Source organism: Myxocyprinus asiaticus, chromosome 35 (genome assembly GCF_019703515.2).
Source record: "Myxocyprinus asiaticus isolate MX2 ecotype Aquarium Trade chromosome 35, UBuf_Myxa_2, whole genome shotgun sequence".
Taxonomy (NCBI): domain Eukaryota; kingdom Metazoa; phylum Chordata; class Actinopteri; order Cypriniformes; family Catostomidae; genus Myxocyprinus; species Myxocyprinus asiaticus.
In genome coordinates, this window is record NC_059378.1 from 4228106 (window position 1) to 4243036 (window position 14931).

Consider the following 14931-nt stretch of genomic DNA (forward strand, 5'->3'; position numbering starts at 1 on the left):
ATCTATTTATCTGTATGTCTATCTATCATCTATCTATATATATATATCTGTCTGTCTGTCTATTTATCTATTCATCTGTCTGTCTGTCATTCTATCTATCTATCTATCTATCTATCTATCTATCTATCTATCTATCTATCTATCTATCTATCTAACTGTCTGTCTGTCTGTCTGTCATTCTATCTATCTATTTCTATCTATCTATCTATCTATCTATCTATCTGTCTGTCTGTCTGTCTGTCTGTCTGTCTGACTATCTGTCTCTCTGTCTTTCTATCTATTTATCTGTATGTCTATCTATCGTCTATCTATATATCTATCTGTCTGTCTGTCTATTTATCTATGTATCTGTCTGTCTGTCTGTCTGTCTGTCTGTCATTCTATCTATCTATCTATCTATCTATCTAGCTATCTATCTATCTATCTGTCTGTCTGTCTGTCATTCTATCTATCTATCTATCTATCTATCTATCTATCTGTCTGTCTGTCTGTCTGTCTGTCCATATGTCTGTCTATTTATCTGTCTGTCTGTCTATCTATTTATCTATCTATCTATCTATCTATCTATCTATCTATCTATTTGTCTGTCTGTCTGTCTTTCTGTCGATTTATCTGTCTGTCTGTCTGTCTATCTATTTATCTGTCTGTCTGTCTATTTATCTATTTATCTGTCTGTCTGTCTGTCTGTCTGTCATTCTATCTATCTATCTATCTATCTATCTATCTATCTATCTATCTATCTATCTGTCTGTCTGTCTGTCTGTCATTCTATCTATCTATCTATCTATCTATCTATCTATCTATCTATCTATCTATCTATCTATCTGTCTGTCTGTCTGTCTATTTATCTGTCCATCTGTCTGTCTATTTATCTGTCTGTCTGTCTATCTATTTATCTGTCTGTCTGTCTATCTATCTATCTATCTATCTATCTATTTGTCTGTCTGTCTGTCTTTCTGTCGATTTATCTGTCTGTCTGTCTATCTATTTATCTGTCTGTCTATCTATTTGTCTCTGTCTATCTATCTATCTATCTATCTGTCTTCCTGTCTATTTATCTGTCTGTCTGTCTGTCTATCTATCTTATTCTTTTTTCTTTCTTTTTTTTTTTATTTTTTTTTGTTGTTGTTGTTATTAACAATTTTTACTGATTCCATTCAACAAATTAAATAAACATCACAGAAAATGCAGAATCAAATTATGTACAATGAAACCCTTCCCCCCGAACACCCCCACCCGACACAAACACTCACCCCAGTGGTCATAAATATAAAAAAATTTAAAAAACACACACACACAAAACACACGCACACAAAAAAAAATAAATAAATAAATAAAAAGCATATTTTCAAAAAACAATCAAATTGCACACACATATTTAAAACTAGAGATCCCTCTCCACTACCCCTCCCCGAAAGCCTTCCAAAAAGGCCAAAAATCTGCCCCATTTCCTATCAAATAACCCCAGATTTTCCAGCCTTCTATACATCCCTTCCTCAAAGGCCGCCACCCTCCCCATCTCCGAGCACCACTCATGAAATGAGGGCGCTCCAACCGACCTCCAACCCCTTAAAATAACCTGTCTGGCGATCATGACTCTCGTTAGGACCCAACTCTTTATGTGCCGATTCTCAACGTCGATGACCACCCCATCGCTCAAAATACAGAGTCTGGGGCAAAGTGAAAGCCGAGTGCCCAATACATCACATATAAGACTCTGAACTTTCAACCAGAACTCCTGGATCTCAACACACCCTCAAAAGACATGAGTTATGTCTCCAACCTCTGATTGACATCGCCAGCAGGTGGGTGTGTCTTTAAGACCAAGCCTATACAATCTGGAGGGGGTCCAATAAAATCGATGTAAAATCTTAAATTGCATAAGGCGAACCCTTGCATCTCTAGATGCAGACTTGACATTTTTTAGGATCCTAGCCCACACTCCCTCCTCCAATACCAAATTTAAATCTTTCTCCCATAATCTCTTGAGAGAAGTTGAAGTTCCGTTCCCCAGACTCTGAATTAGCAGAGAGTAATACACTGATGCCTCATGACCCTTCCCAAAAGCAGCAATCACCACTCCCAGAGTATCTGCCGCACTGGGTGGGGGGTGCGTGCCACTCCCAAAAACAGTGCAGAGTAGGTGGCACAGCTGTAAATACTTATAAAACTGAGATCTGGGAATGCCAAAATGTTGAACCAAATTTTCAAAAGGTCTCAATACTCCACTCTCATATAGGTCACCAATTGTATTAACCCCCCTCACAATCCAATCTGACCAACAGAAAGGGGACTTATTAATACATAGTTTAGGGTTCAGCCATATGCTCGTGGCTACGTTTAAATAAATATCAGAATTAAACACTCTGGAAACTTTTGTCCATATCGAGTGCAAATGCAAAGTAACGGGGTGCGACTTAACCTCTCCGGCTAGTTTAATCGAAAGGCTTTGCAGTGGCGAGATAGGGGCAAGAACATCCTTTTCAGTACCAAACCAGGGAGGGGCTCGCTCAGGTGGAAGTGACCAATGAGCCAAATTTCTAAGACCGAATGCATAATAATAAAACAAAATCTTGGGTAGGCCTAACCCACCTTTGTCAATCGGCCTATGTAACTTATTGAAATTTAACCTGGGACGCTTACCATTCCAAATGAAGGACTTCGCTATGCTATCAAATTGCTTGAAATAAGAGAGGGGGACATCTACAGGGAGAGACTGTAGCAGGTAGTTGAATTTTGGAATACAATTCATTTTAATGACATTAACCTTCCTTATCATCAGATAAATGTAATGAAGCCCACCTGCCCACATCATTCGAAAACCTTTTTATTAAGGGATCAAAATTAACTCTGACTAAATCAGACAATATCTATCTTATTCTTAAGCGATCCAGTTGGTTTTGGGTGTGAAACGAAGCAAAAATAACTCATTTTTCACTGTACATCTTGCCATTACAGTCTCTACAGTTTCAAGCTCGATTACACTTGACCCATGCGCAGAGCACTAGATGGCGCTGTAGGTAGTGTAATCGAGCTTGAAATCATGATCACATTGGAGTCTGCTGTCAAGATATACAGTGAAAAAGGAGTTATATTTTGCTTCGTTTCACACCCAGAACCAACTGGATCGCTTAAGAAGACATTAATTAAACCACTGGAGTCTGAAGGATTATGTTTATGCTGACGTTATCTCCTTTTTGGAGCTTCAAAGGCCTAATCACCATTCACTTGCATTGTATGGACCTACAGAGTTGAGATATTCTTCTAAACATCTTCATTTGTGTTCAGCAGAAGAAAGAAAGTCATACACATCTGGGATAGCATGAGGGTGAGTAAATGATGAGAGATTTTCCATTTTTGGGTGAACTATGCCTTTAATTTTTCCAGGACAGAAAAAATGGGCGGGCACTGTTGTGCTCTATAGAGCAACAATCTAGTTCCAGAAGTAAAAAAAAATAGCCCATAGATTAAATGATTTTCAACGATAACAAGAAAGACTGACCTAACTTGAGCTCCGAGGTTGTTCATCGATGGTACATGCTTCCATTGAAGCCATCCGTCTTCGTTACTTCAACTTCATTGTTTAAAAATAGTATTTGATAGCGGAATTCATATTAAACACCTACATTACCCATGGTCCAGCAGAGAAAGATCCACCAATCAGAGAACCGTGGCCAACGAAGCCTGTAAAACATGCTTCAGAGCGACCGCCCACTTCCATGATGCACTGTGAATGACGTAATCGAGTCAGTGTCTCTTCACCCATAAAGTCGCCATGAAACAGAAGTTATGACCAACTTTATTACTGTATTGTGACATATTTCCAAATGAAATGGCTTTTCGAACGAGAAAAAAATGTAGCGGCAGGGACTTTGTTTATGTTTGGACAAGGCTGGAGCCATTGTGCAAATACATATGAACGTGAAACAAGTGAGTAGAAGCTCATTTGTCCTTGTTTTGAATCACAATACACTAAGCATAAAGAATAAAGAACACTTACTTGAGCGGTATATCCAAGAAACCTCCGTCTGCAGAAAAATATAAATTCCCATACAACATTCCTATGCCCTATTCCATACAAACACAATTACCCTCCACTGTGAGAGCTTCAGAAGGCTGAAAGGTGACAAAATCTGGTTGGAATTGACCCTACAACATGGAGTGTGCTCCTTTCGAAGTACCCTGCGAAGGCATGATCAGCACAAGTTAGAACACAGCCAGACACGCTAGGGGGAGGTAGTGTTCTCATTCTAGAAAGCATTTGATTGGACAAAGTTTCTCAGGTGCTTTGTGTCGTCATGACTGTAACTCGGTCTGTCAAGCCGGAAGAGAGAGACTGCTGATTTTAAATGCTTATATCTTCTGAAACTCGAATTTTGTCAGCATTTGGAATTACACTAGCATATTGATGACCTAAAAGCAGCAAAACTTAAATTTTTATTTCATGGCGACTGTAAACTACTTACCTATTTGTAGATATCGGAATATTTTGCAATAAACGTAAAGTATATTTTTTCTATATATATAATCAACATCCTAAAATCACTAGTTTTATATATTCGCATTGTTTTTAATGCAATTACATCATTCGCAATGCTTCATGGGATTGTAGTTCGTGCCCTCATGAAAGACAGTAAGTGTACAAGGCTGTGTACTTACTAGGGTTGTAACGATCCATCGATCCGGATCGATGCATCGATCCAATGACCAACGATCCAATGTTATCGATACAATGCGTAAATATCGATATAGACATATTTTTAAGATGTACCTTTATTTTAATACTCTCATGTCAGCCACGTCCGTACACATTTCCGTCAGGTGATGAAGCAACCTTATTACATTCATTTGACTTCATGAGCACTAAATATACTTTTCATGTGGGACACGGATGTGTGCGGGGTCTGTGAAGCCAATTTGTGCTCTGCTATCTGTTCGCACGTGTCAACTGGGCTTCCCGTGAAATGCGAGCTCCATTGACAGGATCAATGCTAGCACGTCAACCGGGCACTCCTTAAAATGTGAGCTCTCGTGTCAAATACAGAGCGGGTCACTTGCGCGATTAATTCGGGCTTCCATCGATACTGTTGCGCATGCGGCCCATTTGTATTTTATCTGAGAATTTGCTATTTAAATGTACCATGGAGAAGTTCAACCATGTGAAACATCTTGACGATAGCCGACATTCTGAACATTCACTAACGAGGGAAAGTGAAACACCTGCTCAGCTCCAGCATCAGTTATAAGACTTTACACATCTACACATCAGCACCCTTACTAACATTTATCCCAGTTAACTGTAACTGAATTTTTCATTACAACTGTGGAAGTTGTAGCCAATAAAAACCACTAAGTATTTTGAATTGGACTAAACTGAAATATTAGCTGTCAGCAAATGAGTGATGATCACTTACTGTGACTTTATTTTTATATATTATTATATATCTGTATAATTTTTTCAACATCTGAAGTACCTTATTTTGTTGTGGATGTCCCAATGTGGATACAGAGGGCTGAATAAAATAATCAAATTATATTTTGGTTGCATTTGAGGGTAAACATTTTTTTATTGATTGTGTAAAATAGGCACATAATATTGGAATATCGATCGCAGGCCCCTGAATCGAATCGCTGCAGACTTTGAAGTATCGGCAAATATCGGATCGCAGGCCAAGAGAATCGATACAAGATCATATCGTGATGAAACGTCCGATTTACACCCCTAGTACTTACTGTTTTTCATGAGGGCACAAACTAGTTGTACCTTTGTTTTTTTGTAAGATTTTCAAATGTTTTTTGCCTCAGAACAAAGTTTGTGATGTTGTGATTTACCTCGGAGCTGGTTGGTTTGGTTCATGGCTTACAAGTATTTTGTGAAGGATTTAATGAAAATCCTATGGGGAAAATGAATGGGGAAAATACTTCCGGAACCCAGACGGCTGAAAAAGTGGGCGGGCACTGTTGCGCTCTATTCGAGTGGATTGGCTCGACAGGAAAGACTCTTTGCTAAATAAAACGCCTCTTTCTCTTCGGTCTGTAAACAGAGTGATCTCATCTCTCATCTGTCTCCGTCTCGCTTTAGAAGAATTTCCCCAGAATGTGCGTCGAGCCTTATTGACAGAAATGAGCGTAAAACAAAACATTTCTATCGTTTCCTCTCGATCCGGCCCTTTATTTGACACGATAATGATGATGACGATGAGGAAGTGGAGATCTTTGAGTTAGCCTGGACGCTAGCATGCTAATTAGCCTGTAAAGGGGGCAAACAAGCAGCTGCCTGGTACAAACTCTGCTATAGCTGCTTTAAAGTATTCTCACGGGGTTTTCTGCGTGAAGAAGAATGGAAGGAGTGCTTTACAAATGGACAAACTATATGACAGGTAATGGTGGCACTGGTAAACTGACTTTGGCATGAGCTGAATTTTAGCAGGACACACTGAAAGCATGCACAAGATTAGGATGTCTTTATATGACAAACAGCTGCTGATTTGTGCAACTTTTGTTGTTTTGGATTGTGTTGCTTTATGCATTTGTTCATTCTTAATATTGTGTGTGCTTTTAAGATGTTTTTGAATGTCAACCCCCCCCCAGGTTAAAGGTGCACTCAGTAATTTTTAACTCATTTAAAAAGTTTTAACTCCTAAAGACATGAAGTGTAATTTCGCAATATATGTAGGAAATCATGACCACTCGCATTAAAACGAAGACTCCAGTCATATCAGTAACCTTACAAAAGCTGTTTTATTCTACATGGAGCGGGTCCACACATGGGGGCGGCCATGTTGGAATCACATGACCAGCTGAATACTACTTGCTTAATCTCAGTAACCATCCTGTTATTTGACACTTTCACTCATTGATTAAAGTAATCATGGCTGACTGTGAATACTACATTTCTACAATAGCATCTGAAACTGAAAACTATTGATTTTAAATTATGGTGCATCCAAGCCACTAGGTGTCAGTGTAAGACCAAGATGACACAAAGACAAAAGTTACTGAGAGCACCTTTAATGCAGCAATATGCTAAATATACTATTTCCTGTCATGTGATATTATGAGACCTGATTGTTTGGAATAATAAGACTTAAAACAAGTCATGATCTGTTTTATGGTAGGATGGCAGCCGAGGTGGTTTGTGTTGGACAACGGCATTATTTCATACTTTGATTCTCAAGATGACGTATGCAAAGGCAGCAAAGGCAGTATTAAGATGTCAGTATGTGAAATTAAAGGTGAGTACTTCCTGTGTTTTGAAGGGTGTTCAGTGATGCATTTCTTGGCAAACAAATCTGTACTTTCTACGCTTACAATAAAGTAACCCTGTTTTTCCTATTTAATTTTTGATTTCCTCGTGTTTGCACCAGTTCATCCGACTGACAACACGCGACTGGAGCTGATCATACCAGGGGAGCAGCATTTTTATGTGAAGGCTGTAAATGCGGCGGAGAGACAGAAGTGGCTGGTGGCTCTTGGGAGCTCGAAAGCTGGACTCATTGACACTAGAACCAAAAAAGAGAGGGGTGCTTTATACATTTTGATACCCATTTAATCATCTTTGGTCTTTCTTTTGTTGTCTTGTTATCACGTCTTTTTATAGTAAAAGACTAATGGGTCATTTTGTGTCAACTCAACCAGAAATCCGTGGCTCAATTTTTTTTTTTTTTTTTTTTTTTTGGTGAAAGATAAACATAAATAATTAAAAATGTATAGTAAATAAATTCCCTGGATTAATATTTACTAAGTAACCCATTATTTTGTAGAGGGGTGTCAAAATGGCAATATTCGACTATGATTTTCTTTATTTTTTGACCTGTTGTTTTCCAAAATCACGTGCGAAAGTCATTTTGACCCCCTCTACAAAATAATGGATCACTCCGTAAATATTGATCCGTAACATTTAATATTTTGGCATTCATTATCATTTATGTTTATCTTTTTTTTCTTTTACTTTGCACAAAATCAAAACAAATTAAGCTAGGTAATTTGTTGAAATTTTCATGACATTTCCATACAATTTCCGAGATTTTCAGATTAACCGATTATGATAGTGTAATTCAATATTTAATAAATAGGTTTTATTAACATTCATTAATTATATTATTTAAACATAAATTAATTAATAAAACTAAAATTATTATCTAATATAATATTGTTATTTATAAAATTATTATTAATATAGTATTATTTAAAAATGAATGAATTGATAACACTAAAATTATGTAATATTATTATAATATTGTTTAATATTATTTGTATTATTATATTGATAACACTTTACAATAACGTTCCATTTTTTTAACATTAGTTAAAAATAGTTAACATGAACTAACGATAAACGAGTTCTTCAGCATTCATTAATTTTGTTTAATTTTAATTTCAACATATACTAATACATTTTTAATTTTTTTTCGTAATTTTAAAAACGTGTTAACATTAGTTAATGCACTGTGAACTATACAAGGAACAATTGTATTTTTATTTACTAACATTAACAAAGATTAAAAAATGCCGTAAAAAATATATTGTTCATTGTTTGTTCATGATACCTAATGCATTAACTACTAATGTTAATGTTTTTGTAATAATATTATAATTAAATTATAAAAAATAATTATTTAATAAAACGAAATTAAATATCTAATTTATAATAATTTATATTATTATTATTTAAAATTAATTAATGAAAAAGTATTATATAATAATTAATATCTTAAGCACTATGTAACATAATAATAAAATGTGATATTGCTATTAATACGAATGTTTGTTTGTTTGTTTTTTTGAGCCGCGATGGAAAATTTAGGAAAGAGGTGGAAGGCTTTCATATACTGAGAGCTGGTGAAAACCAATTATCTTGACAGCTGTACAATATTCAAACCCATTAACATGCTTGCTTTCTCTCCTAATGGATTTTTGCAGAATTAACAGAAACCACAGAGTCACTGAAAACCAAGATGTCTGAGCTGCGTCTGTACTGTGACTTACTGATGCAGCAGGTGCACACTATTCAGGAGTCAGTGCAACAGGAAGAGGAGAGTACGGTGGCCAGCACTGAGGTTAGATGCCTAACTCAGATAGTCAGTAACCATCGGATGTACAGTACTGTGCAAAAGGTCTTAGGTACATAAGATGTTTCACAAAAGCATTTGTCTTAAGATGGTTATTTATATCTTCAGCTTTAGTGTCTCAATAGGAAATATACATTTTATACTCCCAAACATTACTTTTGCAAATAGAATAAAATAGAAGAACAGGGAGCCCTGCAACAGATGTCATGGTCCCCACAGAGCCCCCCACTGGACATCATGTCTGTCTGAGATTACATAAAGAGACGGAAGCAATTGAGACAATAGATATCCTACAAAGAGAGAAGAACTGTGGCGAATTCTCCAAGAAGCTTGGAACATCCTATCTGCCAACAACCAAGAAAAACTGTGTCCAGGTGTACCTAGGAGAATTGGGGCTGTTTTAAAGGCAAAGGTGGTCACACCAAATATTGATTTAGCTCTTTTTCTGTTTACTGGATTTTGTATGATGTTAATTGATTAATGAAAACTATTTATGCCATTAATTTTTTTAAGAAATCCTCACTTTGAAAGTTTTTCACAAGTGCCTAAAACTTTTGCACAGAACTGTATATATTTATATATCGGATATACATATATATTTATATATATATATAGTTTGGAATAATGTACACTTCCTGCAGCACTTGCCATAGATGTGGCTGTCTTGTCGAGCACTTCTCACGCACCTTACAGTCTAGCTGATCCCACAAAAGCTCAATGGGGTTAAAATCCATAACACTCTTTTCCAATTATCTGTTGTCCAATGTCTGTGTTTCTTTGCCCACTCTAACCTTTTCTTTTTGTTTTTCTGTTTCAAAAGTGGCATTTTCTTTGCAATTCTTCCCATAAGGCCTGCACCCCTGAGTCTTCTCTTTACTGTTGTACATGAAACTGGTGTTGAGCGGGTAGAATTCAATGAAGCTGTCAGCTGAGGACATGTGAGGCGTCTATTTCTCAAACTAGAGGCTCTGATGTACTTATCCTCTTGTTTAGTTGTACATCTGGCCTTCCACATCTCTTTCTGTCCTTGTTAGAGACAGTTGTCCTTTGTCTTTGAAGACTGTAGTGTACACCTTTGTATGAAATCTTCAGTTTTTTGGCAATTTCAAGCATTGTATAGCCTTCATTCCTCAAAACAATTATTGACTGATGAGTTTCTAGAGAAAGCTGTTTCTTTTTTACCATTTGTGACCTAATATTGACCTTAAGACATGCCAGTCTACTGCATACTGTGGCAACTCAAAAGCAAACACAAATACAATGTTAAGCTTCATTTAATGAACCAAATAGCTTTCAGCTGTGTTTGATATAATGACAAGTGATTTTCTAGAACCAAATTATCAAGTTAGCATGATTACTCAAGGATAAGGTGTTGGAGTGATGGCTGCTGGAAATGGGGCCTGTCTAGATTTGATTTTTTCAAATAGTGATGGTGCTGTTTTTTACATCAGTAATGTCCTGACTATACTTTGTGATCAGTTGAATGCCACTTTGGTGAATTAAAGTACAAATTTCCTTCCGAAACAGCAAAATCTGTACATTACTCCAAACTTTTGGCCGCCAGTGTATATATATATATATATATATATATATATTTACTGATGGGCGGGTGTGAAATAAATAAGTAATGAAATGGTTATCACTAGAGAAATCTACTCTTTAAAACATACTCATTCTGTTTCCTGTTTCCTAGAAGAAGAACGAGGCATCCTCATTACTGAGCGCCACCTGTGAAACTTTCATCAAAACACTGGAAGAATGTATGAAAATCGCCAATTCCAAGTTAACGACTGACATGTTGCAATCTGGCCCCTCTGATTCGATTATGTCCTCTGTGTTGCCCTCTCCCGTCCAGATGTCCCGGGTAAAGACACAAGCAGAAGTTATATACTCTTCTATTACAATTTACCTTAAAACATTTTTATTTAATTTTTTTTATCAAATGAATCGCATGTTTGTTTCATATTTTGCCCTAATAACAAAATAAATAAATAAATTCTATTTTGCATCGAGAAAATTAACCATATATTTCGGTCCAAGTATATTTTAATTCTTATGTGAATGTTTTTTTTATTTTTTATTATTATTATTATTTTGAGGTTGTTTATTCGTATTATTTTCAGTGATGAGTATCATTAGATTCTCATTAGTGTAATAAAAATATTCTTTTATTAAAATAAATATCAGTTAAACACAAGCAAAACTTATATACTCTTATAATACAATTTACCTTTAAAAAATTGTATTTGTTACAAATGAATGTCAGTCTGAGTCATATTTAACCCCAAACTCAAAAGAAAAAAAAAATATGAAATCATATTTATTATAGAGAAAATTAACCCTATTTTTCAGACCATGAATATATACTGAAAATATTCAGAAGTTTTTAGTATTATTTACTTATCATTTTCATTGATGAGTCTCATTAGATTTTCAATAGTTTAATACAATAATGTTTTAAAAATAAAATCAGCATAAATTAAACAAACTGAAGTTATGTACCGGTACTATAATAATACAATTTACCGTTAATTGTTTTTATTTGTAACAAGTGAATCTCATGTCTAAGACATATTTTACCCTAAAATAAAATAAAATAAAATAAATAAAAAAAATCATATTTTGCATAAAGAAAATTAGCCATATTTTTCAGACCATTAATATATAAATAAAAATGTTTATGGAATTCCTATTATTTTCATTGATGAGTCTCATTAGACTTTCATTAATTTAATTTTTTTTTTTTTTTTTTTTTATTAAAATCAGCATAAATTAAACAAACTGAAGTTATTTACCGGTACTATTATAATACAACTTTCCTTTAAAAAAACAAACAAACCAAAAAATCCTCTTCATTAAAATAACGTCACAATGCAAAATAGGCTTGCATAATTTTCTTTATAGTTTTGGGATGAAATGTGATGTGGACATTTTCTTGATTCATGAGATTCACTGACTTACTAATAAGATGTCTTGCTTGTGACAAAAAGTCTTACATTTTTAAATGTTTTTTTTTTCGTGTGGGTGTGTAGATGAAGCGCTCGATCAGCCATCCTGGCACCTACAATTTTGAAAGGTACAGCACATTTACAAAACACAGCCTTCTTGTTTGCAGTCTAGACAGCTTACGCTGTTATTTGTTTGAGTGCCTATAAAAGCAGGTACTCTTTCCTATCAAGGTCGAACTTACCAAAAGAGTGTGTGGCACTGCAGAAGACCACCCAAAGGCGCACGCGGACATGCTCGGATACAGAGGCTCACAGTGACAGAGGGGCCGAAGAGGTGGAGCGTGAGTCTCACCCTCAAACACACAGATCACTTTCAACTGAGTCACCGAAACTTTCAGCTTGTTCCAAACTTTACTGCTCGGACAATCACTGAATGTCAAATGAATAAATATTGCAGTCCAGGTTTTTGAATGGCACCAAAAGTATTTTCAAGTCATACTTAAAGTAATCTGATATATATAGTAACATAAGCATGTTTTGCACGGAGAGTGAGTGTCTGTTGTTTTTTTTTTCTCTTAAAGGCTTGATGTTTCACAGAGCCAACATCAATGGTGACTCCACTCCAAGTATCCCTGAGGAGGTTGGAATGAGCACAAAGTTTCTGTCGGAAACTGACACTCCGGAATCTGACCTTTCCCTCTGAACCATACAATAGAGCTTATTAGATGGGGAAAAAAGGATAGTGCGTACTGCTGTGCAGTTAAAGATTGCAGCATTATATAGTCCCATTTTACAACGTGTTGTTGTATTTCCTGATGAAGAATTTGGTTGCACTTTATTACAGATGACAGAAAAACATTAGTCGGATTTGAATGTTTATACTCTTCAAGGAATTTTGAAATATTTGTTAGCATTGATGCTACTATGTTTTTTTGTGATAATTATTGCTGTATCCCTTCAGTGAAGAGTTGAGAATGTTTGTACTGGGTTTTTTGACGTGTTGTGCAGTTGCCTTTGTTAAATGGGAACCTTGATAAAAAGGTTTTTGTTACAGTGCCAAGCGGTGGTGCGTGCGTGCTGACATTAACTTTGTTTTTTATTCACTCGGCATGCAATGTTGTTCATTAGTTTATGATGCAAAATACATTTATTTATTTTTGTATGTTACTAGAGTCCCCCCACCCCCCTAAAAAATAGTTTTTGCCTTAATTCTTCGCATGGAGAAATTTGATCTATTAATTATTGTAATGTTTAGAACAAATGATTAAAAAGTTATAGCAAGATAGAGATACTTTTCTTTTTATCTCATAAAATATGAATGCAAAAGAAACATTTTCACATATACACTTTTCTTTTTTTTATTCAAGACAAAAACAGATTCCTTGTTGATAAATCACATAAAATATTTTTAATAATTTCCAGGAAAACCTGGAAATATCAGGGAATTTAAAAATATGATGAAATTTGTTAAATCAATGAAATAGTCATGGAAAGGTCTAAAATGAATATAATTTTTTTGTAGTTATGCTCTGCTCTAAAGTATTTAACTGGCTAGAAATGTCTCTGTGTTGGTGAAATCTCTATAATTAGATTTTTAAAAACCATTATCCGGAAATCCAAACAACTGACAAAACTTAAAAATATGGAAAATAATCGGTGTGGGAACCCTGTAATTAGCGCTTGTGTGTTACATTAAGTGGGATTCAAAAGTCCACATTGAGCCACATTGATAATCTGTGGTTCAAAATCGAATTTAAATCTGGAAATCGACAACATTTTAGGATTCTAAAAATGTAATAAAAAGAAAAAAAAGAATGTTGTGACATAAAATAAGAAATATTTAAAATTCTGCACTATTTCTAGGTGACAAATCAAATAAGAAAATTTGTGACATGTACCATATTAGAGGTAAACCGATATATCAGTATATTTTACAGATTACTCGTGCCAATAGTTGCTTTTTGGAACTATTATTGGCAAAATTCTATGGCGATAGTTGTTGATAGTTTTTTCATCATTTCAAAATAAGAATCCCTGGTGTGTTTCAGGCTTGTTTATGCTAAGAAGTTCTGCGTTATGCACCAAATCATCATTTTTTCTGGTTATTATTGGGATTTTGGTTGAACAATAAACTGTATCTGGGATTTTATTCATTTTGGACTCTTCGTTTTTTGCCCACCATAGTAAAGGAAGAATAAATCATTTTTTTAACATTCTATCAATCAATTTTAAGAACCATCGGCCGATTAATCGGTTATCGGTATCTGCAAAATCCATTATCGGTCGTTCTCTACACCATATTAATTCATTTGTACAAAAGGATGTCAGATTTCTTCAGAAACATTCTCAAATTAGGTTTTGTTCATGCCAGCTCGAGTGTTTGCGACATCATTTTTCAGTTCAACATTTCACTCAAATTGTTAAACTTATATTAGAATTTGTAATGAAACAAAATATGTTACATTTGAAAAATGCTAAATAGACATTTCACCAGACAATAGATCCTAGATGACCACAAATGAGCACTTCACTACTTATGATCTGTATACAGCAATCATATATTTATCTACCTTTGTGTTTGCCATCTGATTTCCACATGGATACAGTCCACAATGTGGGATTAATTTCTCCAGAGGGAGATTATCTTTCCTTGCGGGGTAGACCTACTGTCGGCCAACAGCAGGTGCAAATGAAGCCTGACTGCACTGGGAGAGCTGGGAATCAGCACAGAGACGTGCCTTTCCCAGATGACTAATCTATGTCCACAAAGCAGAAATCCCCAACTGTTTCTCGAAGAATTGGGAAAAACCGTAATAACATGCCACGCAATACCCTAGAGCAGTGGTTCCCAACCCTGTTCCTGGAGGCCCCCCAACATTGAACATTTTGTATATCTCCCTTTTCTGACACAC

At 35.4% G+C, this 14931-nt stretch overlaps 1 protein-coding gene across 2 annotated transcripts; it reads left to right on the forward strand.

The window, feature by feature from the left end:
- Positions 1-6018: 6018 nt before the first annotated feature.
- Positions 6019-14865, forward strand: LOC127426221 (pleckstrin homology domain-containing family A member 3-like). 2 transcript variants are annotated; one of them, XM_051672888.1, is made up of 8 exons: positions 6019-6380; positions 7119-7235; positions 7368-7523; positions 8923-9059; positions 10765-10935; positions 12104-12147; positions 12251-12360; positions 12601-14865. In XM_051672888.1, the coding sequence occupies exons 1-8, from the start codon at positions 6341-6343 to the stop codon at positions 12720-12722; spliced, it is 897 nt and encodes a 298-aa protein (XP_051528848.1). In that variant the 5' UTR covers positions 6019-6340; the 3' UTR covers positions 12723-14865. The 2 variants fall into 2 exon arrangements, with proteins under 2 accessions (XP_051528848.1, XP_051528849.1); XM_051672889.1 differs by having other exon boundaries at positions 10768-10935.
- The last annotated feature ends 66 nt before the right edge of the window (positions 14866-14931 follow it).

Bases quoted from the DNA above. Each gene is read 5' to 3' on its own strand.
- LOC127426221 (XM_051672888.1), top strand. From the start codon at position 6,341: ATGGAAGGAGTGCTTTACAAATGGACAAACTATATGACAG. The intron at 7,524-8,922 runs GTGCTTTATACA...GGATTTTTGCAG, and splicing joins TAGAACCAAAAAAGAGAGGG to AATTAACAGAAACCACAGAG. The intron at 10,936-12,103 runs GTAAAGACACAA...GTGGGTGTGTAG, and splicing joins CTCCCGTCCAGATGTCCCGG to ATGAAGCGCTCGATCAGCCA.